Source organism: Asterias rubens, chromosome 11, assembly GCF_902459465.1.
Source record: "Asterias rubens chromosome 11, eAstRub1.3, whole genome shotgun sequence".
Classification (NCBI taxonomy): Eukaryota; Metazoa; Echinodermata; class Asteroidea; order Forcipulatida; family Asteriidae; genus Asterias; species Asterias rubens.
This window is the reverse complement of record NC_047072.1, coordinates 10,064,123-10,082,769: the sequence shown is the minus strand read 5'-3', so window position 1 is coordinate 10,082,769 and position 18,647 is coordinate 10,064,123. Positions and strand designations below refer to the sequence as shown.

Genomic DNA, 18,647 nt, shown 5'->3' with positions numbered 1-18,647 from the left:
ACATATTAAACTGCACTAGAGTAGGGCACCCTCGGCTACAACCAAATCACTTCAACATCAGAAACTAAAATGGCCGCTCTAGTGTGTGGTTTCAAGTTTTACCGTAGAATGCGAGCACACGAGCGCAAGAGTCAAACCCAATAATTACACCTAATAGAGACCTACAGTACAGCCCATGAAACTATGGGCCGATACGCATACCTCGCTAACTCTATCGAGCTGGTCACCCCATTAAGAGGGGAGAACGAGGACACGCTTTTGTTTTTGACTGATTACTAATAACCAACCGGCACTCCAGACCAACATCTACTTAGATTGATTTTTTCCCATCTGTGAGTCGGGGAAGTCGTCCAGTCGATGTAGGAATAGTACAGGTCTGCCCTTTCAGATGCAACCTTTATAGCAAAGCACTTGTGGTTTCTCCTGACTTTAACGTTTTAAAGGCATAGGTCTTTGGTTTGTTACCACTCGAAATAATCGCGTTTTTGAGATATCGAAAATTGAAGCGAATTTCCAAGCGGGAAGATAATTCCTTAAATAAACGCACAATCTGAGACTCATTGTATTAAGCCTTGGGTAACTTGAAGAACGCACGATTGTTTATTATGTGAGCAAAATGTTTTGTATTAAAGGTCTATCTACAGATAAAAGTCCAAGCAACATACATCATGGTGCACTGAGTTTGAAGCATAATTTAAAAAAGATATGCGGGGGCATTAGTTTGGAATAGGTTTATCTACAGATAGTATTTTGCCGACGTGTTGGAATTTAGAAAGAGAACAATGAACTCCAATTAAAAAAAAAAAAAAAAAAACACTGTCCGTCCTCGGTCGTGTCATCACCATAATATTCCAATAACACATCGGGACAACACTGAATGTTAGGAACATTCTGACGAACATTCTGACGATCATTATCTTTTAATATCCACAACTACAACAACATCTAACCGCCATGACCCAAACTAGGTCAAACCAATTCCCCAGTGACATTACTTTATTATACCGGAGGGAACAGTCAAAATACACCAGAAACACAACACCGTTTTTTATTAATATTTTCCCCCCAGAACCGCTCGCACACGACGATGACGAGTCCACCCCCCCCCCCTCAAACGATAACAACACTGGTTATGTTTTTCAACACCCACAGACGGTTAGGCCAAATACAAAAGAATACCAGTTAATCGTCCCCTCCCTCATGCTTTTTTGTTTAACAGCATCCTCTTTTCTTTTTTCTTTTGTTCATTTTTTTAAAACTATTTTTTTAGTGTTGTGTACCTCTCACTAAACTGTAACTCGTCTTTCGACAACTTGTATTCTACATAAAGTACTTTAAACTGAAGAATTGGCAGCCAGTTTAAATTAAAATGATTCATCAGCCACCTTTGAAAGATAAAAACGGGGAAAAAACATAAACTAATCCTCCTCTTGTTGGGGAAAACCCGAACGATTAACTGGTATTTTTTTTTTACATGGCCTTATCTGTCCCTTTTTTTTCTTTCCTCAATTTGGGGTTGAATTCCAGCATGGATATAGATACGCACGGATGGCAACGCTATACAAAATTCCCCGATCATTTATTTGCATTCGTCCCTTCTTCAAAGGCAACTTTGTTGTTGTATCTCGACAACGCTAGCTTGCGGGAACCATCCCATGTTTATTAGTACGGTGCATGGCCATCCATCATAATTGTATGACACGCCAATTTACGGAGGTTTTTTTTGCCATCTTGGTTTTTCTGTTTTTACCGCAGGGTGGCCGAGGAAACCTTTGCCCGGGCAAATCAACTTTTCAACTTTCTATGTCCCACATCACAAGGCTATCCAAAGGCTATATTGCGTTAACGTTTGTCGCCCTCTAAAGAAGAAGAAACGAATAAGTTGTCATTGAGTCTATCATGTCCGTACGATGCCGCGGGAGTGCGGTGAAACTCTTTAATGATTATTCCAATTTGGAAGAAAAACAAATTATTCAAAATGTAATAATAAAATCTAACAAAATTGTTTACTAAAAAATCAAATAAAACGAAATTCCTTCAAAATGTCTGATGGTTTAATTAAATAATGTGTATTGTGAATCAATTAAATTAAATACAAAGGAAATGCCTTGTGTTGCAAAATTTTAAATTTTTACCTCTAGCACATATGTAATCACGCGGCTGTTTTCTGCCTTTGTTCTGCCATTTTGGTATAACTTGTTGTATTGTAAAACCAATTGACCACTCGCGCTGTCGTCACACGATATCGCTGTTACTCTGCCCATGGTTTTGCCATCTTGGATTCAAATCCAATGTGCTCGTCGGTAAATGTGCGCATGCTCAAAACAACTTCAACAATGGAAATGTACACATGAATCTGCTGCCATCTAGCGTTCCAAAAGTTTCCAATTGTACGTAAAGAAAATACGCACGTCACAGATTCACGATTGATGGCATCGATTTGGTGATTTGTACATGTTTAAAAAGGCAATGAAATGACGTCCCGGATTGTCTCATAATCTTAATTTATATAAAGTTAAATGTAGCTTGCAATTATTAATACTTGTATAAGGTTATTTATGAAACAATAATTATTCAGTCGTCTTTTGAATTATGAACGGGGAGGGTGGTTTACGCAACACTGTGTCACAGTAACTATGAAGACGCAAATAATTGCTGCACCTTGATGAGTTATAACAGTGCAATGTTCTTTTAGGAGATACTGTACATAACGACGGCATGTGATTTATAGTTCTTTGTGGTTGCTAAGCACAGACGAGTAACGATGAAGCTTTTCCGCTTCACCTGGAAGTTGCGGCTCATTAAATTACTAAAATTGATTTATTCTACGGTAATATATCAGCGACATTAGTTTTGTATAGCAAACCCAGAGTACTTTCCTTTTTTTGATAGCTCATTTTTCCCCAGTCTTGGAGTATTGGATAAGAGTGATGAATACAAGGGGGGGGGGTGATCATTATTTTGCATTTGATGGATTTTAAAGAGCAGGGGGTATGGGTTGACGCATTGGTGAAAGTGATGATGAAGTTTTTACGATGTGTCTTTAACTCTGTTACTAAAGGTGCCTCTTTGAGTGCTGATGTATGATTTATACTAGCTTTAAAGGGAACTGTACTGTATTTTTTCGAGAACTTGTGTTTTTGGGGGTAGGATCTCCACCGACCTTTTAACATTGTGTGTGTCCGTGACTACCGAAAAAAGGTTGCCGCCGAGAAAATGTGAAGATTTGAAGCTGTCACACAACAGACCTTGTTACACATAAAACCTCACAAATTAAAATGATGGTCGGCTGACCATCTCTTCAAAAGAATACAAAGTTGGCAACTTTCCTCAAACTTTTAAAATGAACTCAAACTTGAACAACAATTACACTTGATGATGGTACTGTCGCTATTTTGTAGCAGGACGTACTTTTTGTCCCTCATATCTACGAAAGTGTGTATAAGTGTAAAAGTTGCGGTTTATTGGTGGTAGGTGTGACGTTGGTTGTGTGGGTTGGTTGGGGGTGGGGTATAATGGTGGCAATATCAACAGTTTTCTAAAAGTGAGATGTACAATTTGTGTTGTATTAAATTTTTCGAAAAGTAGTATTGATTTTGCACTTCCATAAATATTTTGTGTACGGTATTTTATGTTTTATTCTGTATTTCTTGACTTGGTGTGCCGGTTATTTTGTACATGTTCAATACATGTTTTTAACACCATGTTTCCATTATTATTACCATTATGTTATTTTCGAATGTCACAACATAACTCATAATAACAAACACCCTTTCCACGCTGTACACACCGTCGCATTTCTTTCAACCATGATCCGCCATAAATAAATGACAGACTATCGGCGCCAGCATATCTGACAACACGTGACGTGTGTCAAAGGTCACCCCCCAAAAAGCCAGCCATCAAATGAGAAGCCGCCCTAAAGAAAGAAGAAACCGCCGCCACAAGAGAAAACACCAAGTCAAGAACAAACATCGAACATAAATAAACAGCCTCCCCCTTTTTCATATGAGCTTGGGAAAAGTAGACCTCAGTGGAATGTGACACTTGACCCAGCGTTGACCTTTTTAGGCCGATGGGTGGGGGCAGTGCACGCGTAAAATAATAAGCAAGCCATTTCTCAAGCCACAAACTGACGATTGTGTAACACCATAACCATCTCACGAGTCTTTTTGACTCCGATAGTGCCCCCCCCCCCCTCGAGTTCTACAAATAATCAAAAGAGTGGAAATGATCAGATCGGGTTTTATTGCCCATCAGGCCATGACCAGATCGGTCTTGAAGCATTTATGGGACTTTAATCTGATGTATTTGTCAGCAATCTAGTGTGATGTAAACTTATAAATAATTGTTTTAAAATCGTGCGTTAAGGGCCTACTAACAGATACACGAATAAATCAACACGCGGCACAGCATGGGTAGCTGAAGTTCTTCTGGAGGACGAGCTATGTGCCCTGTGGTTGGTTCTTGGCTTGATTTCAACATGAATTCACCAAAGGAAAGATTCGTCTTTAAGATGAGTTTTCAGATCTTTTAGTGGCATTGACGCACGGGGTGGGGTGGGTGATTATCTTTGCCCTCGCCCCCTAGAGAAAATGTTTAACACCACCGTAACGTAGTGATATGTATTGTGACGCCACACTTTGCGTAGCAATTAAGGTTGGTTTGCTCGTAAGTACACACCTTAATATTCATGAAACGTGCACCGTGAGCGAAAGGCTATCAATGGTTGAGAGTCGTGTGCAGCTCGTACGTGCACTTTCCCCATTAGTTGCCATCAAAGATGGCGGTCAATGACGTCATGTTCTATCAACTTTTTGTGAAAGCTATGTCGAGCCGTGGTTAAATAATTAAGAGATTCTCTACAAAGGGACCGTGATTCAATGAGGTAACAACCATGATTCAGAACGACACCTCCATCAGAAAAATCAGAAAATCTTACGGCACATTATAAGAGGCACCAGGCGAATTTGAAGACATGGGCCCTATTTCATGTAAACCTCAGAGGAACATTATAGGCTTACTTTAGCAGAAAAAAATGTTCGAACGAAGCAAAGGTCTATAATTATATTTTTCCACAAACGATAAAGAATTCGATTCGTTGACTCAGTGCGTGTGCGCCAAGTTCACATGATCGATTTGCATTGCTGAGTCGCTCATTTTGCTTACAATTGAATCACAGACAAGTTTGTGTGCCCTTGCTCCATGCTTTTGTCAACGGTAAGCAGTGGTTGAGAACTATTACTAGAGATTCGGCTATCTGGTGGTCTGTAAGGGGGAATTTATCTTCCACAGTTTTATGAGATTCTTGCGGCACTGTGTAACGCAACAATGTAAATATTACCATTCAAATTTTAAAACCACCTTTATCCAATTTGCAACAATATAACACACCAAATAAAAACCAGCCCCTTTTGCTTAGGTTCGGCTGGAATACGGTACTAAACATCAGCAACAAACAAAAAACCAATAACTTTAAATCCAGACATTTTGTGGCTGTCTGCAACTAGGTCTACCCTCAGCACACACTATACTCTGGCCTCTGCCACGCTGTTCCAAACGTAACTCCCTCGGGTCATTCATTTCTTGGCACTCCACTATTAATTTCCATTGATTTACACCCCGGCCACACAATCATTACATTCTCAAATAGTCCTCGATAGAAAGAAACAAAATAGCCAGCTGGTAATATTTTTTACGGCTAATATTTTTCCCACAGTTTTATTTTGGGAAGTGTAATCTGTCTGTGGCATGGCGTGCTTCTTAAAGATGTGATGAAGACTATTGTACTCGTTTGAACTTGCATATCTTGTGAAACTAGGATAAGCTGTTGCTAACTGCTCACAAACTAAGGACCTATAATGCAACAAATGGTAGATGGCCTTAATAACGTATAACTTGTATAATATAAGATACCCATAGTATGACAGGAACACATGGTTGATTGTTTGGTGTTTTTTTTTTTTTTTGGGGGGGGGGTGTAAATCTTGTGGAAGATTATTCTGAAATAGTTCGTTGGTTTTAAACAACTTTAAGTCCGTAATAGTACGTCACGATTACTATTATGCCCACATGGATATTCCTTATGCTAAAACTGTCTTGCAGCTCCTCTCAATATTTTCTTCAACATTACTCAATATTTCCATGTTCAGACCAGCTATGAACTAAACTGAATCGATGTTTTTTCTTTTCGTTGAATTAATGGCTGAACTTAACCTCTGACCCCTCTCCCAACTCAAACCCCTACGATAATTCAACCTCGATCTCAAATCTTCCCACCTCCTCTTGAATGTGCACACACATCCATGCATTCAGTTAAAAGTCGGCTCTTGGATTGAGAAACAACTTTCCGCAAGTGAATTAATGACCGATAACCTCTGACCCCCCCCCCCCCCCCCCAACTCACACTACGATTATTCAACCTCGATCTCAAATCTTCCCACCTCTGCGTGAATGTCCACACTCAACCATCACATTCATTTAACAATTCAGCTCTGGGATCGAGAAACACTGCAACTCAACCGAATGAATTGCCTTTTCGTCGTTGAATTAATGACCGAACTTAACCTCTGACCCCAACGATCATTCAACCTCGATCTCAAATCTTCCCACCTCTTCTTGAATCATTCACACTCACCCATCACACTCATTTAAGACAGATGTTTTGGCACACTGCGCTCTCACTCCCACATCCATCAATAATAATAGCGATTCCTCTGTCTGTTGGAGAGGTGGTTAATTAATACAGAATTGGGTCACTTATTAAAAGCTCACACATTCAGGTCATTGGAACGTCAGAATCGCATACCATCCGAAGCTATGCAAAGGGCTAGGGACCTTTTCAAGGCGTGAGGTGGTCACGTGGAAATGTGTGAACTAAAATAATGGTCCTGTGATGATGATGATGATGATGACGACGATCAGAACATGGAGGTTAGAATACCTCCATGATTGAAGTTACCATTATTACTTAATGGCAGCTTAGCCCCTGCTTAATGGTGACGATCCAGGAGGGAATACGAACTCAGAGTGTTCTTTTGAACTCAGGTTTTGGAATGGATGCTGATGAGAATTATAAAACAACAATCACTTTTTACACCAAAAAGTTCCCATGACATTTCTGTATCATGGAGGCCTATGAGATGATGAGAGTGTGGCCATTATGACTGAATGGTGACGATCGAGGAGGGAATAAAAATTCAGAGTGTTCTTTTGAACTCGGCTTTGGAAGGGATGCTGATGATAATTATAATTATAACAACAATCACTTTTTACACGAAACAAATTTCACAGGACATTCCTGTATGAGATGATGAGAGTGACCAAATGGTGGCGATCAAGTGAAAGGAGGGATTCAGAATTCAGAGATGCTCTTTATTAACGCGCCGAAGGAAGGAAGTTGATGTGAATTATAATACAACACTCACTTTTTACACCCAACAAATGTCCCTGGACATTCCTGATGAGATGGTATGGGATTCATAATTTAGAGTTGTTCTTTTGAACTCGGCTTTGGAAGGGATGCTGATGAGAATATTATTATAAAACAACAAGCACTTTTTACACGAAACAAATTTGATGATGAGAGTGACCAAATGGTGGCGATCAAGTGAAAGGAGGCCTCCAGAATTCAGAGTTGGTCTTTTCGAACACGCCGAAGGAAGGAAGTTGATGGGCATTATAAACATAAACCCATGACATAGCTGGGCATGTTTTGGTTGACCTGTTCACACTTGAATGTTGCTGAAGCCAGGCAAACTCCCAGTAGCCGTTTACCGTGAAATAACATTCATCTTGGGAGTATAAGTAATGTGGGATATAACCCACAAGTTCATTCTTATGAAAAAATGCATCAAGTAAAAAAAAAAAAAACAATGGGTGGTTGTGGGGCTCAAATTCCCCGGGGATTTCCTGGGTTTTATACCCTGGAACTGGATCTGCAATTTGAAGAGGGCTTTATGTATGGCACCTTTGATATTAGGGACACAGTCTTTGCCAAAAAAAATTCTCTAGCCCAAAAGGGTCACTTCGGGTCACTTCTTTTTTTTTAAGACAAGCAACAGAACATAAAATCAGGCCGACAGAAAATGTTGTCCCTGCAGTGTCTCCTTTTAACTTTAAAAATAATGAAGCTTGCTGACTTAAATTTATGGTCATCATGGAAAACATAATGTGATGTTGACTGTGGTGAATGGGAAACCCGAGATCCATTAACATACGTTGATGAAAGATGGGAACCATTATAGGAAGGGGCGGGGCGAGGGGGGTGATGATGACAATGATCACCCCATATAAAGCGTACAGATTATCATCCTTTTATATTATTATTCACATTCTGTATGGTTAATATGAGCGGTCAATTATTCTCAAGGATTATAAAGAGGTATGCGTCAGAAATATTCAAACTTATCTCGAGTCAATATTTGGCTACCCGAGGACAACCATTGTAATAATCACAGCAGACACTGACCATAAACATGCAGGAAGATCACATACAAAACATAGGAACGTCTGCGTGGAGAAAACTGCATAAAATTACTCACCTATAGCTCATGGTTCGGTCACAGTACACGGCGATGCAGATTACTATGTGTCTGTCAGTTGACGAAATAAAGAAACACCCCATGCACAAACTAACCACTTAGAAATGAAAAATGACTGCCGTTTGCAAATTCATTTTGACGGTCAGTGTTTCATACGGGCAGAGTGATTCTCAGACAGTCAGCCTATTATTGCATGCAGCCCAGCCATGCCTGTAATCATCAGAAAGGCTCGTTCTGTGATGGAAGTGCAAAGAACCTCAGCGTGTTTTTTTTTCTGGAAATAATTTTGATCGATGGTTCATGGTTAATGTTCAACGTCTCTTGAAACGCATGGTTATTTATGCGCTAAATCAAGCTCAGCCAACGATCAGAATTTATTGAGACTGTGCTGTGTAGCGTTTCGTAGTCCATCCGACCACGCTGAATTTATGATTCCTATAATATAATTATTTTAAGGCCGGTTGAATGAACTTCAGGCAATCATTTTTTTTAAAATACATTATTGCCCTAGGTGTTTTTTCTTTTCCTTTTCTAAAGTGTCCTTTCTATATTTAGACAGGCTACTGTGAACATGTTCATTCTATTTAGGCAGTTCACAGGCCGATAAATGTGAAGATCAGTGTCCACTTGAAAATTAATGGCGTTCATCAGTTAATATCAACTGATGGGGGCGCTTGTCAAAAATCCTGCTGGCGTTTGGATGCATTTTGTTTGTGAAACTGAAGATGAGGGGCGAGGTTTTAGGATTCCGAAATGGGGCTGTGAGGAGGCATACATTGCACTGTGTAGCATCATGAAGGAAGAGCATTGGGTACCTAATGAGAAGGCTGGCAAATGCAAGCGGAGTTACCATACTACCGAGAGGCAATTTTGCATGAAGTTTGTTGGCAGAGGGCGATATCACTAACTCACACTAAGTCGTCAAGTTGGAGAGGATGGACCAATCAATTGAACATCAAAACTGTTGCCTAGATATCCGTAGCCATGGTGACATGTGCGTCTCACCTCCGAGCTGCCTGCCATTAGTCTTGATTCAGGAATGCATTGAGGTCGAGCGGTCTATACCATACACCGAAGAGGAGCTCTGGTGTTGTGTAAGCAGTGGAGTGTGGGTTCGAATCCCGGTCATGACTCCTATGCCCTTGAGCAAGGCATTTAAAGGTGGTGGACACTTATGGTAATCACTCAAAATTGTTGTTAGCATAAAAACCTACTTGGTAACAAGCAATGGAGAGCTGTTGATAGTATACAACATTGTGAGAAACGGCTCCCTCTGGAATAACGTAGTTTTTGAGAAAGAAGTAATTTTTCACGAAAGGGGGTTTGATTTCGAGTCCTCAGAATAATATTTTGAGGTCCCGAAATCAAGCATCTGAAAGCACACAACTTTTGTGTGACAAGTTTTTCTAGCATTAGGCCTATTATCTCGCAACTTCGACGACCAATTGAGTTCAAAATTTCACAGGTATATTATTTAAGTGCATGTTGTGATATACAACATAAGTGAGAAGACTGCTTTGACTAAGTTGCGAAGAGTGCATTATTGTACGGTGTGCCATTCTAGGGGGGCGGGGGGGGGGGGATCGGATGCCCCGTTTCAGCCACAGGAGAGTGACAACAACGTCTCGGGGGGTGAGGGTTGATCATGATATTTGACAGCCCAAACCAGTTCAGCATCGTCACAGGTGGTATGATGTTAGGAGGCGACAGGAGGATCTCTCATGAAAAAAAAAGGCCATCGGGCCTACTTGGCGAACCAGCTGAGCAAATTATTTGGGTTTTGACAATATAAAGACACCATGCACATGATGAGTAATAACCTGATATTTAAATCCTCTCTGTATTCATAGCCGGGCATGTGCCTACCTAGCCTTGCTCAAGGCAGTCGAATTATTCACTCCGAAAAAAGACCGCCGCTGTATAAAAACCCACCCGTATTCACTGTGCGTAACATCGCACGACACGATGCCCCCGTACACTATCCGCATGCGTCGGCCGTCAGGCCTCCGCATGCGGTTAGTGGTACGAGTGCGGATGACTTATGTGCACAGTAGTCGTACGATGTGACAGTGTGTATACGGGTGGGTCATGCGGTGTGATCGCACGCACCACGCACAGGGTATATATCGAATCACTTAACTAGTTTGGGTGAAGTTCAAAAACCTTGCACCGAAACAAGGCTGCTAAGCTGGCACTAGTAGAGAACGCAGGCCTATATAACTATGTGGCAGATATGCCAGCGGTCGAAGGTTCAAGTCCTGCTGATTTCGGTGATAACCCCCCCCCCCCCCCAATAATTACTTGAAAGCTGCATATACCTTTTACTCGGGAAACCGAAGTAATTTAATTATAGTCTTTCCGCCAACCCAAGTCCCCCTTTTGCCCCCCCCCCTTTTGCCCCCCCCTTTGGCCCCCCCCCTTTTGCCCCCCCCTCTTTTGCCCCCCCCTCTTTTGCCCCCCCCCCCCCCCCCCACTCCTTTCCCAAGCCCTCTCCTCGGCTCAATCTGTGTCAAATGTTTACCTCCACTGTCTAACAATTACAGCCCCTTTTGCTGTTTCAAGTGGGTAGATAAGTATTTATGAGCGCCGCTCATGCCACAAGATCACCCCATGATTCCGACCCCCCCCCCCCCAATTAGAAACGCCCCCATAAAATCAGCCAATCTAAAGTCAGCTGGTTCCCAAACAGTGTCGGAGCTACAGTTAAAGCGCACCACCACCAGGGAAAGATCAAAGCCAAAATGGTGGCCCCCAGTAAACTTTGGCAGGTATGTTCTTGCTACGAACTATGCCATACGTGGAACTCTTCCTGTGTCGGGGCAACACTGGACGTTGCCAAGGCGAGCTACCGGTATTCGTTTAGAACGTATGCACTTTTCTATTTGGTGAGTTTATGGGATAAATGAGGTGTAAACTTGCGAACGATGAACATACCAGCAGATACCTAAAAAATATACAAACACCCGATATTGTGTAGTAAATTACCTTGACCAGTTGCGGTATGGCTTCGTACTCGCCAAAGTTTTTGACAAATGGAATTATTTTTCTCATTAACCATTCACCAGGTTATTATTATTTTGGCCACATTCGTCACTTTTGCTCTATATGCTTAGTCTGATCAGAGAGGGGGCGGATCCAGGGTTTTAAGTAGAGGGGGTGGCGCAAACTTGTTATTATCATTATTTTTTTAAATTATTATTTTTAATATTATCCTATATTATAAGGCCATTGAGTATGAAAGTTTGAGATTTGCGTCCGGGCATTTTTGAAATGACGTGAGGCTTTTTTTCATTTTTCATTACTCATTATTTTGCACACGAAGATGAGCAATCTTAAAATTGCGCAAACTGGAGCTCGATACACAAAGTTGCCTATTCTGTATAGCGCAAATTAAAAATTGCGCAGAATACTTTTGCGCAAATTTGTTGATTGCGCTCGACAGATGAACGACAGCAGATGCATGTTTTAATGCAAATAAAACGATCGCGATCGCAATGACGATCGCGGCGGAATGTCTGCCTTGTATAGTACTACTAGTAAAATGCGTAAATATAACCTTTTACCCTTGTTCGATGATTTGAACTTGAACATTTGTGATGCAGAGTCTTTGTTGTGAAATAATGAAATTTTGTGAAAATAATGAAGTTTTTCGGCGGTAGCTTTCAGAGCATGCGGGCGGTGGACGCAAATCTATCATTTTTCATGCTCATGGCCTAAATAATTAACCAAGTAAGAATATTAGGTGGTTTTGAAAATTGTAAGTGGTCTTGTTTTAATTAGGGAATAACAGTGTGCGGACCCGGTCTTCAGTTCACCATTCTACCTCCATGAAGTCACTGACTCAATGACTGGACAAGACAAGAGCCTAGAGGTGCCGTCCTTTTTTAGCAAAGCCGGTCCTCACACTGGTTATTCCCATTATTTTATAGGATAACTTTCCGTATGGCGCCACCACTTTTTCACTCTTTTTTACACAAAAGGGATATCTCATTGAGGTAAATTAGATACTATATTATTTCATATCGAATGAAAAAGTGGTGGCGCCATACGGAAACTTTTTCATTTTATACCTTTTCATGAAAAACAAATGGTCAAAATGTTAAACTATTGCTTTTCTTTTCTGTTATACTCTTGTTGAAGGGACACATTTTACAGTGAACTGTGAGCTCTCCTAAATGTAAGCAAGACCAAATGGACATAAAATGGTTTCTACACATGCACCTGTTACATCAAAATTGATACAGATCTTCAGCGCGTACGCGCAAACGCCATGCACCAGTGCGGAGTACCAATGAAACCAAGATGAATAAACATGCCATACAGCACAAAGCACAAACACTAGAGTAGTTATACGTACACAATGTATGTAGGTTTAGGGGCCATTTGTTCCCTAGATTCCAGAGCCAGCCTTTATATTGGGTCTTGACCAATCAGAGTCCAGTGTAAGTAGGCCTACTGTCCAAGGCATAATAAAAGATATGTTTATCACGGCTTGGGGTTCAGGGCAGACTTTTTTAATTGTATTTTCATATTTTAGGAATCCAGCTGTACAATACCCTGGTGCAATCTATGGATCTACACTTGGGACATTTCAGTTACAGCATTTCATTTTCAAATGCAAGTTGTCAAATAATCTGTTTGTTACTGACATCTATAGATTTTTAAAGTTGATGATCCCTTACAACAAACATCAGTTAGTGGACACCATTTAAAACATGTTGAATTGATTGTTTTCTATTTTGTCTTTGTTTATTTGTTTACAGGTTTCTACACTTATTTTTCACCGAGGCATCCCAAGTATCAAGAAGCTCATTTTAGACATTCTACGCTCAACCAACTTTCTGGCAGCCAATGCAATTGTTTTTATGTCCTCAATATGTTTATTCAGGTAGGAGACAAAAGACCATTCCAGGCCTCAAAATAGCCCATGGCACCCATATAGTTTCTCTTGTAGTTTATTACTTAATATTAAAAAGTTGCATCCCCTCAAGGTGATCCCCTGGCTACCGCTTTGGGTGTAATCCCTAGCTACACGTCAGCTGATGGTTGTATGGATCCTGACTGGCACCTCCCAACCCAACAAAGATATTGACTTTTATAACACCCCTTACAAATATTCTGCCTTTTCGTTGGTTTAGAGCGCGTCACATGATATGTCTTAGATTTACTAGATGGCGGCCGTGTGATAGTGCATCGTTTGCCGTGTGATACTTCGACGACTATCACACTGCGTGCAGTACCCAGACGTCCTTTTACCCACCTCGAACCCAATCAGTTGTGCATCTGTGTATCTGAAATGCGCTTGCGAACGTTACGTGTACGAAGATGATAAATAGTCTGGTGGGGTGTTATAAAACAAATATTGACTGCTTTAATCTTGTGCTATGGTGAAAACTACGACTCGGGAAAATAGAACGCTCCGGGGATCACCTCGGGAGTCGTAGTTTTAACCATAGCACTGGAAGCAGTCAATGTTTGTATAATAGGGAGACCGCCAACATAGGGCCAGATAGCTCAGTTGGTAGAGCGCTGCTACATGAACGTTCCTCTGAAGGGCTGAATGTACGAAGGGCTGGTTCAAGTCCATCTCCTGTCAGTTTTTCTTTTTCAATCAACAAAGTAAAACATTGACTGATTAGTTTCAGAAGGCAACAGTAACATTGGATAATTCATTTGTTTCCCAAATCTTGTTGATTATACCTTCCATATTTTAAAAATTGTTTTGAAATTATATTTTCTTTTCAGGAAAGTGCTTGGTCGTTTCTACACAGGGTTTGCCTTCGTTCCAGCCACTTTTGCCTCAGGCGTTGCTATTTCATTGGAACAAAAATCAAGGTATTGATTGATTGTATTGATGCTATAATTCATAAATACTTGGGACGGTTCATCTACTCCGATAAAAAAAGCCTGGTTCATACTTCCTGTGAATGCGAATGCAAAGCAAGTTTTGACATCACGTGTCTGTTTTTCGCAGCGAATGTTTTGCTTCAACTGCTGCAAATTACTTGTTGTGAAAAAGTGTCAACAAAAATTGCAGCATTTTCGCATTCGCAGGAAGTTGCAGGACCATGTTTAAACGTTTGATACAAACACTGTGTGAAGCGTTTAAACATGGCCGGAGGAAACTTAGTCAATAGAGGGCACTACAAACTGTAAAAAAAAGGGGGAACTTAAAGGCTCTAGACACTTTTGGTAATAATTGTCAAAGACCTCACTTGGTGTATCCCAACATAATATGCATAAAATGACAAATCTGTGAAAATTTGAGCTCAATTGGTCATCGAAGTTGCAAGAGAATAATGAAAGAAAAAGCACCCTTGTTGCACAAATTTGTGTGCTTTCGGATGCCTAATAAAAGGCTTCAGGCCTGAAGTCTTTGAGATTGAGTGAGAAATTACCTCTTTCTCAAAAGCTACGTTACTTCAGAGAAAGCCATTTCTCACAATTGTTTTACTATCAACAGCTCTCCATCGCTCATTACCAAGTAAGTTTTTATGCTAACAATTATTTTAAGTAATTACCAATAATGTCTAGTGCCTTTTAACAGAACATACCAAACGAGAGAAACATATAGTAAAATTACACCCCCCCCCCCCCAACAATGGTATCATCTCGCCCTCTTGAGCCTTAGGAAACCATCTCTAATCACAGACCCCTATTTTCTATAATAATCAATTTTAAGTGCTTTATCACGGCCCGAAAGGGCGTAACAAAGCACTTCTGACATAATTACCCCTGGTCACTGGGCCATTATTTCATTCCTTAAACCATCTCAGCTCCCTGGGGAGTACCAACAGCCGGTGCTAAAACATCTCTGCCCTCACAGGTACCCATTTTACCACTGGGTGGAGAGAAGCATGGTTAAGTGTCTTGCTCAAGGACAAAAGTGTCACAACCGGGATTCGAACCCTCATCTCGATGACTTAACCACCAGAACCTGAGTCTGATGCTCTTATCATCTTTGCCACGACTCCCCTATTGTTGTAGGAGACCCTCCCTTTAGAGCATTAGGAATAATATTTATATAGTCTTATATAGCGCACGTATTTACCAGACAAGGTACTCAAGGCGCTGAGTAATACAAACTTTTAGAATGATAGGTAATTGCAGTGATGAATTTTGAGATCCAATTATTTAGCACCTTATAAGGGTTTACAAGGACTAAACTCTAACCACACACCCCTATTTTCTATTGTAGGAGACCCACTCTGGCTCTCTACATGGCAACACTGGTGAGTTGTCTTAACTGTTTGTCTTTAATAACCGCTTCATGTTTTATAATATTTACAGCAGGAACAGACTTTCCTTATATTCAATGCAGCTGGTAAGTGCCACATGATGATGTTGTACGCCGTCGCACAGAAGCAAAACTTAACATGTCATAAATGTAGTGCAAGTATTTATTAATATTCCCTGCTATGTTGAAAAATGGTTTCCCCTGGCAAAAATTATTTTGAGGGGATCAGCTTTTTTTCACACTGCGGAATCTTTTTCTATGAAACATGCATATGGGTAAAAAAACACAGGAGAGATTAACACCATCACTTTCTTTTTAACCTCTTTTCCTAAAACTCTCTTTAAAGGGTCTTTGTACTTTTTGTAGGACAAAAAAACACAATGTCCACAGATTTTCGTTAAACTTACACAGTTTGAAGATAATGATAGTAGAAAGCTTCCCTGAAAATAGTATTTGCTGAGGTGCTGTAGTTTTTGAGAAATGAGTAAAACAATGTCATGAAAATAATTTTCGTCTCAGTGATCATGAGACGAAAATTATTTTAGCATGTAAAAACGTATTTTCATTACATTGTTTTACTCATTTCTCAAAAACTATAGCACCTCTGCAACTAATATTTTAAGGTACGCTTTCTACTATCATTATCTTCAAACGGTGTAAGTTTAACGTAAATCTGTGGACATTGTGTTTTATGTTACAAAAAGTACCCAAATCATAATAATTTTAACTGTGCCCTGATTATTAAGCAGTCAATATTTTGACAGAAAAGGGGGGGCCCAGCTATTTCCATGACTCCATTCTTAACCAATCAGATTAGTGGATTCTATTAGGTATATGATCGTGACTATTGACTGCTTATAGTGGAGTTCCGTCCACTGTTTTTCAACTACTCGCTTAATCGTGCTGCCACGACTACTACAAAAAACGTCGCGACTATCATAGACTACCTGTTTGGTGAACTAATTGTGTCGCTGATGACTATTTACTTGCACCATAATTTTCTTACTAAACACATAATCAGACATCAGTGACACAATCCTCCAATCCTTTCAGCTTGAATTTTACTATATTGCGACTGCAGCAACCATTGCCTCAATGCATCTTGAGAATTAAAAGTTAGTTGAGTTGTAGTTGAGACTATTTGATGCACGACTAGTCGAGTAGTAATTTTCACTCATCACCCAGGCCTATATTTACATTCATAATTATGATTTGGTCATAAAGACTACATGTTGTGTGACACTCCATGGCAAAACACCCACATTGCTAACGATTAATCTTCCTAAAGTTTCCTTTTTTGCTTTTCTCTTTGAAATGCTAACCATAAAAAAAGTAGGCCCTACTTCAGAAACTTCTGATTTTAATTGTTTTACTTTTTTTTATAAGAAGAAAACCATATAAAATGACTCCAGATTGCACAGTAAAGCCCAGTTTATATGTACTTCCTGCAAATGCAAATTCGATAGGAATGTTGACGTCACAAATTTGCAACCAATAATTCCCAGCAGTTGAGTTGTGCTCAACAGCTCAACTCTCTTGTGAATATCGCAGGGAAAACAGAGTTGTGACCTCAAATTCACGTCAATTTCGCATCGCATTCGCAGGAAGTATGAACCGGACTAAAGGCTTTTAAAACCAAGATCTTGAAAACCAAGATCTTGAAAACCAAGATCTTGAAAACCAAGATCTTGAAAACCAAGATCTAGAAAACCAAGATCTAGAAAACATTCTGAAGACCTTGTTTCAATCAATTCAGCGAGCTTCGACCAAACTTCCAAAATTTGGGTCCAGAATGGCCAACACATTTGAAAAAAAAAAAAAAAACCTTGGGAGAACCACGAGGCTATCCTGAATCTTTCAATCTTAGTTTTGGAACAGTCTCAAAGGCTTGGAATGTTTTTTTATTCTTACAATTTCAGAGCTGCCATCTCTCCCTGATTCTTTAGAAAACGTCCTTAAAATAAAAACAATCTTTCCATGTTCTCTTGAAACATTTAAAAATCTCCCTGGTTATGGACACTTTTACATCTATTAAAAAAACTTTTGCCAAGTTATGTTGAAAATCTCCCTGACAGAAATATGCAAATGTTGGCAGCCCTGCAATTCTGACTTTGAAGACCAGGGCCCAATTTCATAGAGCTGCTTTTAAGCACAAAAAGTAGCTAAGCACAATAATATTTTGCTTACCCGAACAAGGTTACCAGCCAAACTACCATAAACAGTTTGTGACTGGTATTCTGCAAATTTCTGCTTAGCAGAAAACTGTTTATAGCAATATTTCCTGTTCAAGCAGTGCTATGAAATTGGGACCTGTCGATAAATTTGAAGTGACTTTCAGTTATTTTTGTTATTTTTTTTTCCTGTTAATTTCAGGCAACTGAGCTTATATGCAAGATCTTAATTTCCAGAGGAGTGGTGAGGCCAATCAAATATGGAGAGGTATGTACTCGAAGGAAACAATCACCATGGTTTCATATCGTTGGGCGTTGGCGCTATTTTTTAGGCAAAGTTTTCCAGTAAGTTGACCAACCATTTGAAATCATTCAGCGTTTTTTGAGATCTCGCTGAAAATCCGGAGCAACTTTGCTCACGCAGGAAGAACATTCCATAGCAAAACACAATCTGATGCAGTTACACTTCTCAGATTCAAAGTTTGGAGGTATAACATTTTTTTACCCTACCGCATTTCTTCAAAATGAAATGTTTCTCCAAATGCTTTAGGCTATACTATCGAAAGCTGCTGTAGGCTTCTAACCAATAGTTTTGATTGGCATTAATTTTACGAGTGATTACCAAACAGAAAGCTTCCCTTTAAAGGGTCTATTTTGTAGGACAAAAATAATACACAATGTCCACAGATTTACTTT

The 18,647-nt window shown here is 40.0% G+C and overlaps 1 protein-coding gene across 1 annotated transcript in view; it reads left to right on the top strand.

Annotated features, from left to right (window-relative positions):
* Nucleotides 1–11,273: 11,273 nt before the first annotated feature.
* Nucleotides 11,274–18,647, top strand: part of LOC117296689 (transmembrane protein 135-like) — a 31,185-nt gene continuing 23,811 nt past the window's right edge. Inside the window, exons 1-5 of the mRNA XM_033779722.1 lie at nt 11,274–11,428; nt 13,307–13,431; nt 14,289–14,378; nt 15,742–15,775; nt 18,154–18,219. Coding sequence (XP_033635613.1) covers nt 11,285–11,428; nt 13,307–13,431; nt 14,289–14,378; nt 15,742–15,775; nt 18,154–18,219 — 459 coding nt within the window. The 5' untranslated portion in view covers nt 11,274–11,284. The remainder of the gene's footprint in view (nt 11,429–13,306; nt 13,432–14,288; nt 14,379–15,741; nt 15,776–18,153; nt 18,220–18,647) is intronic.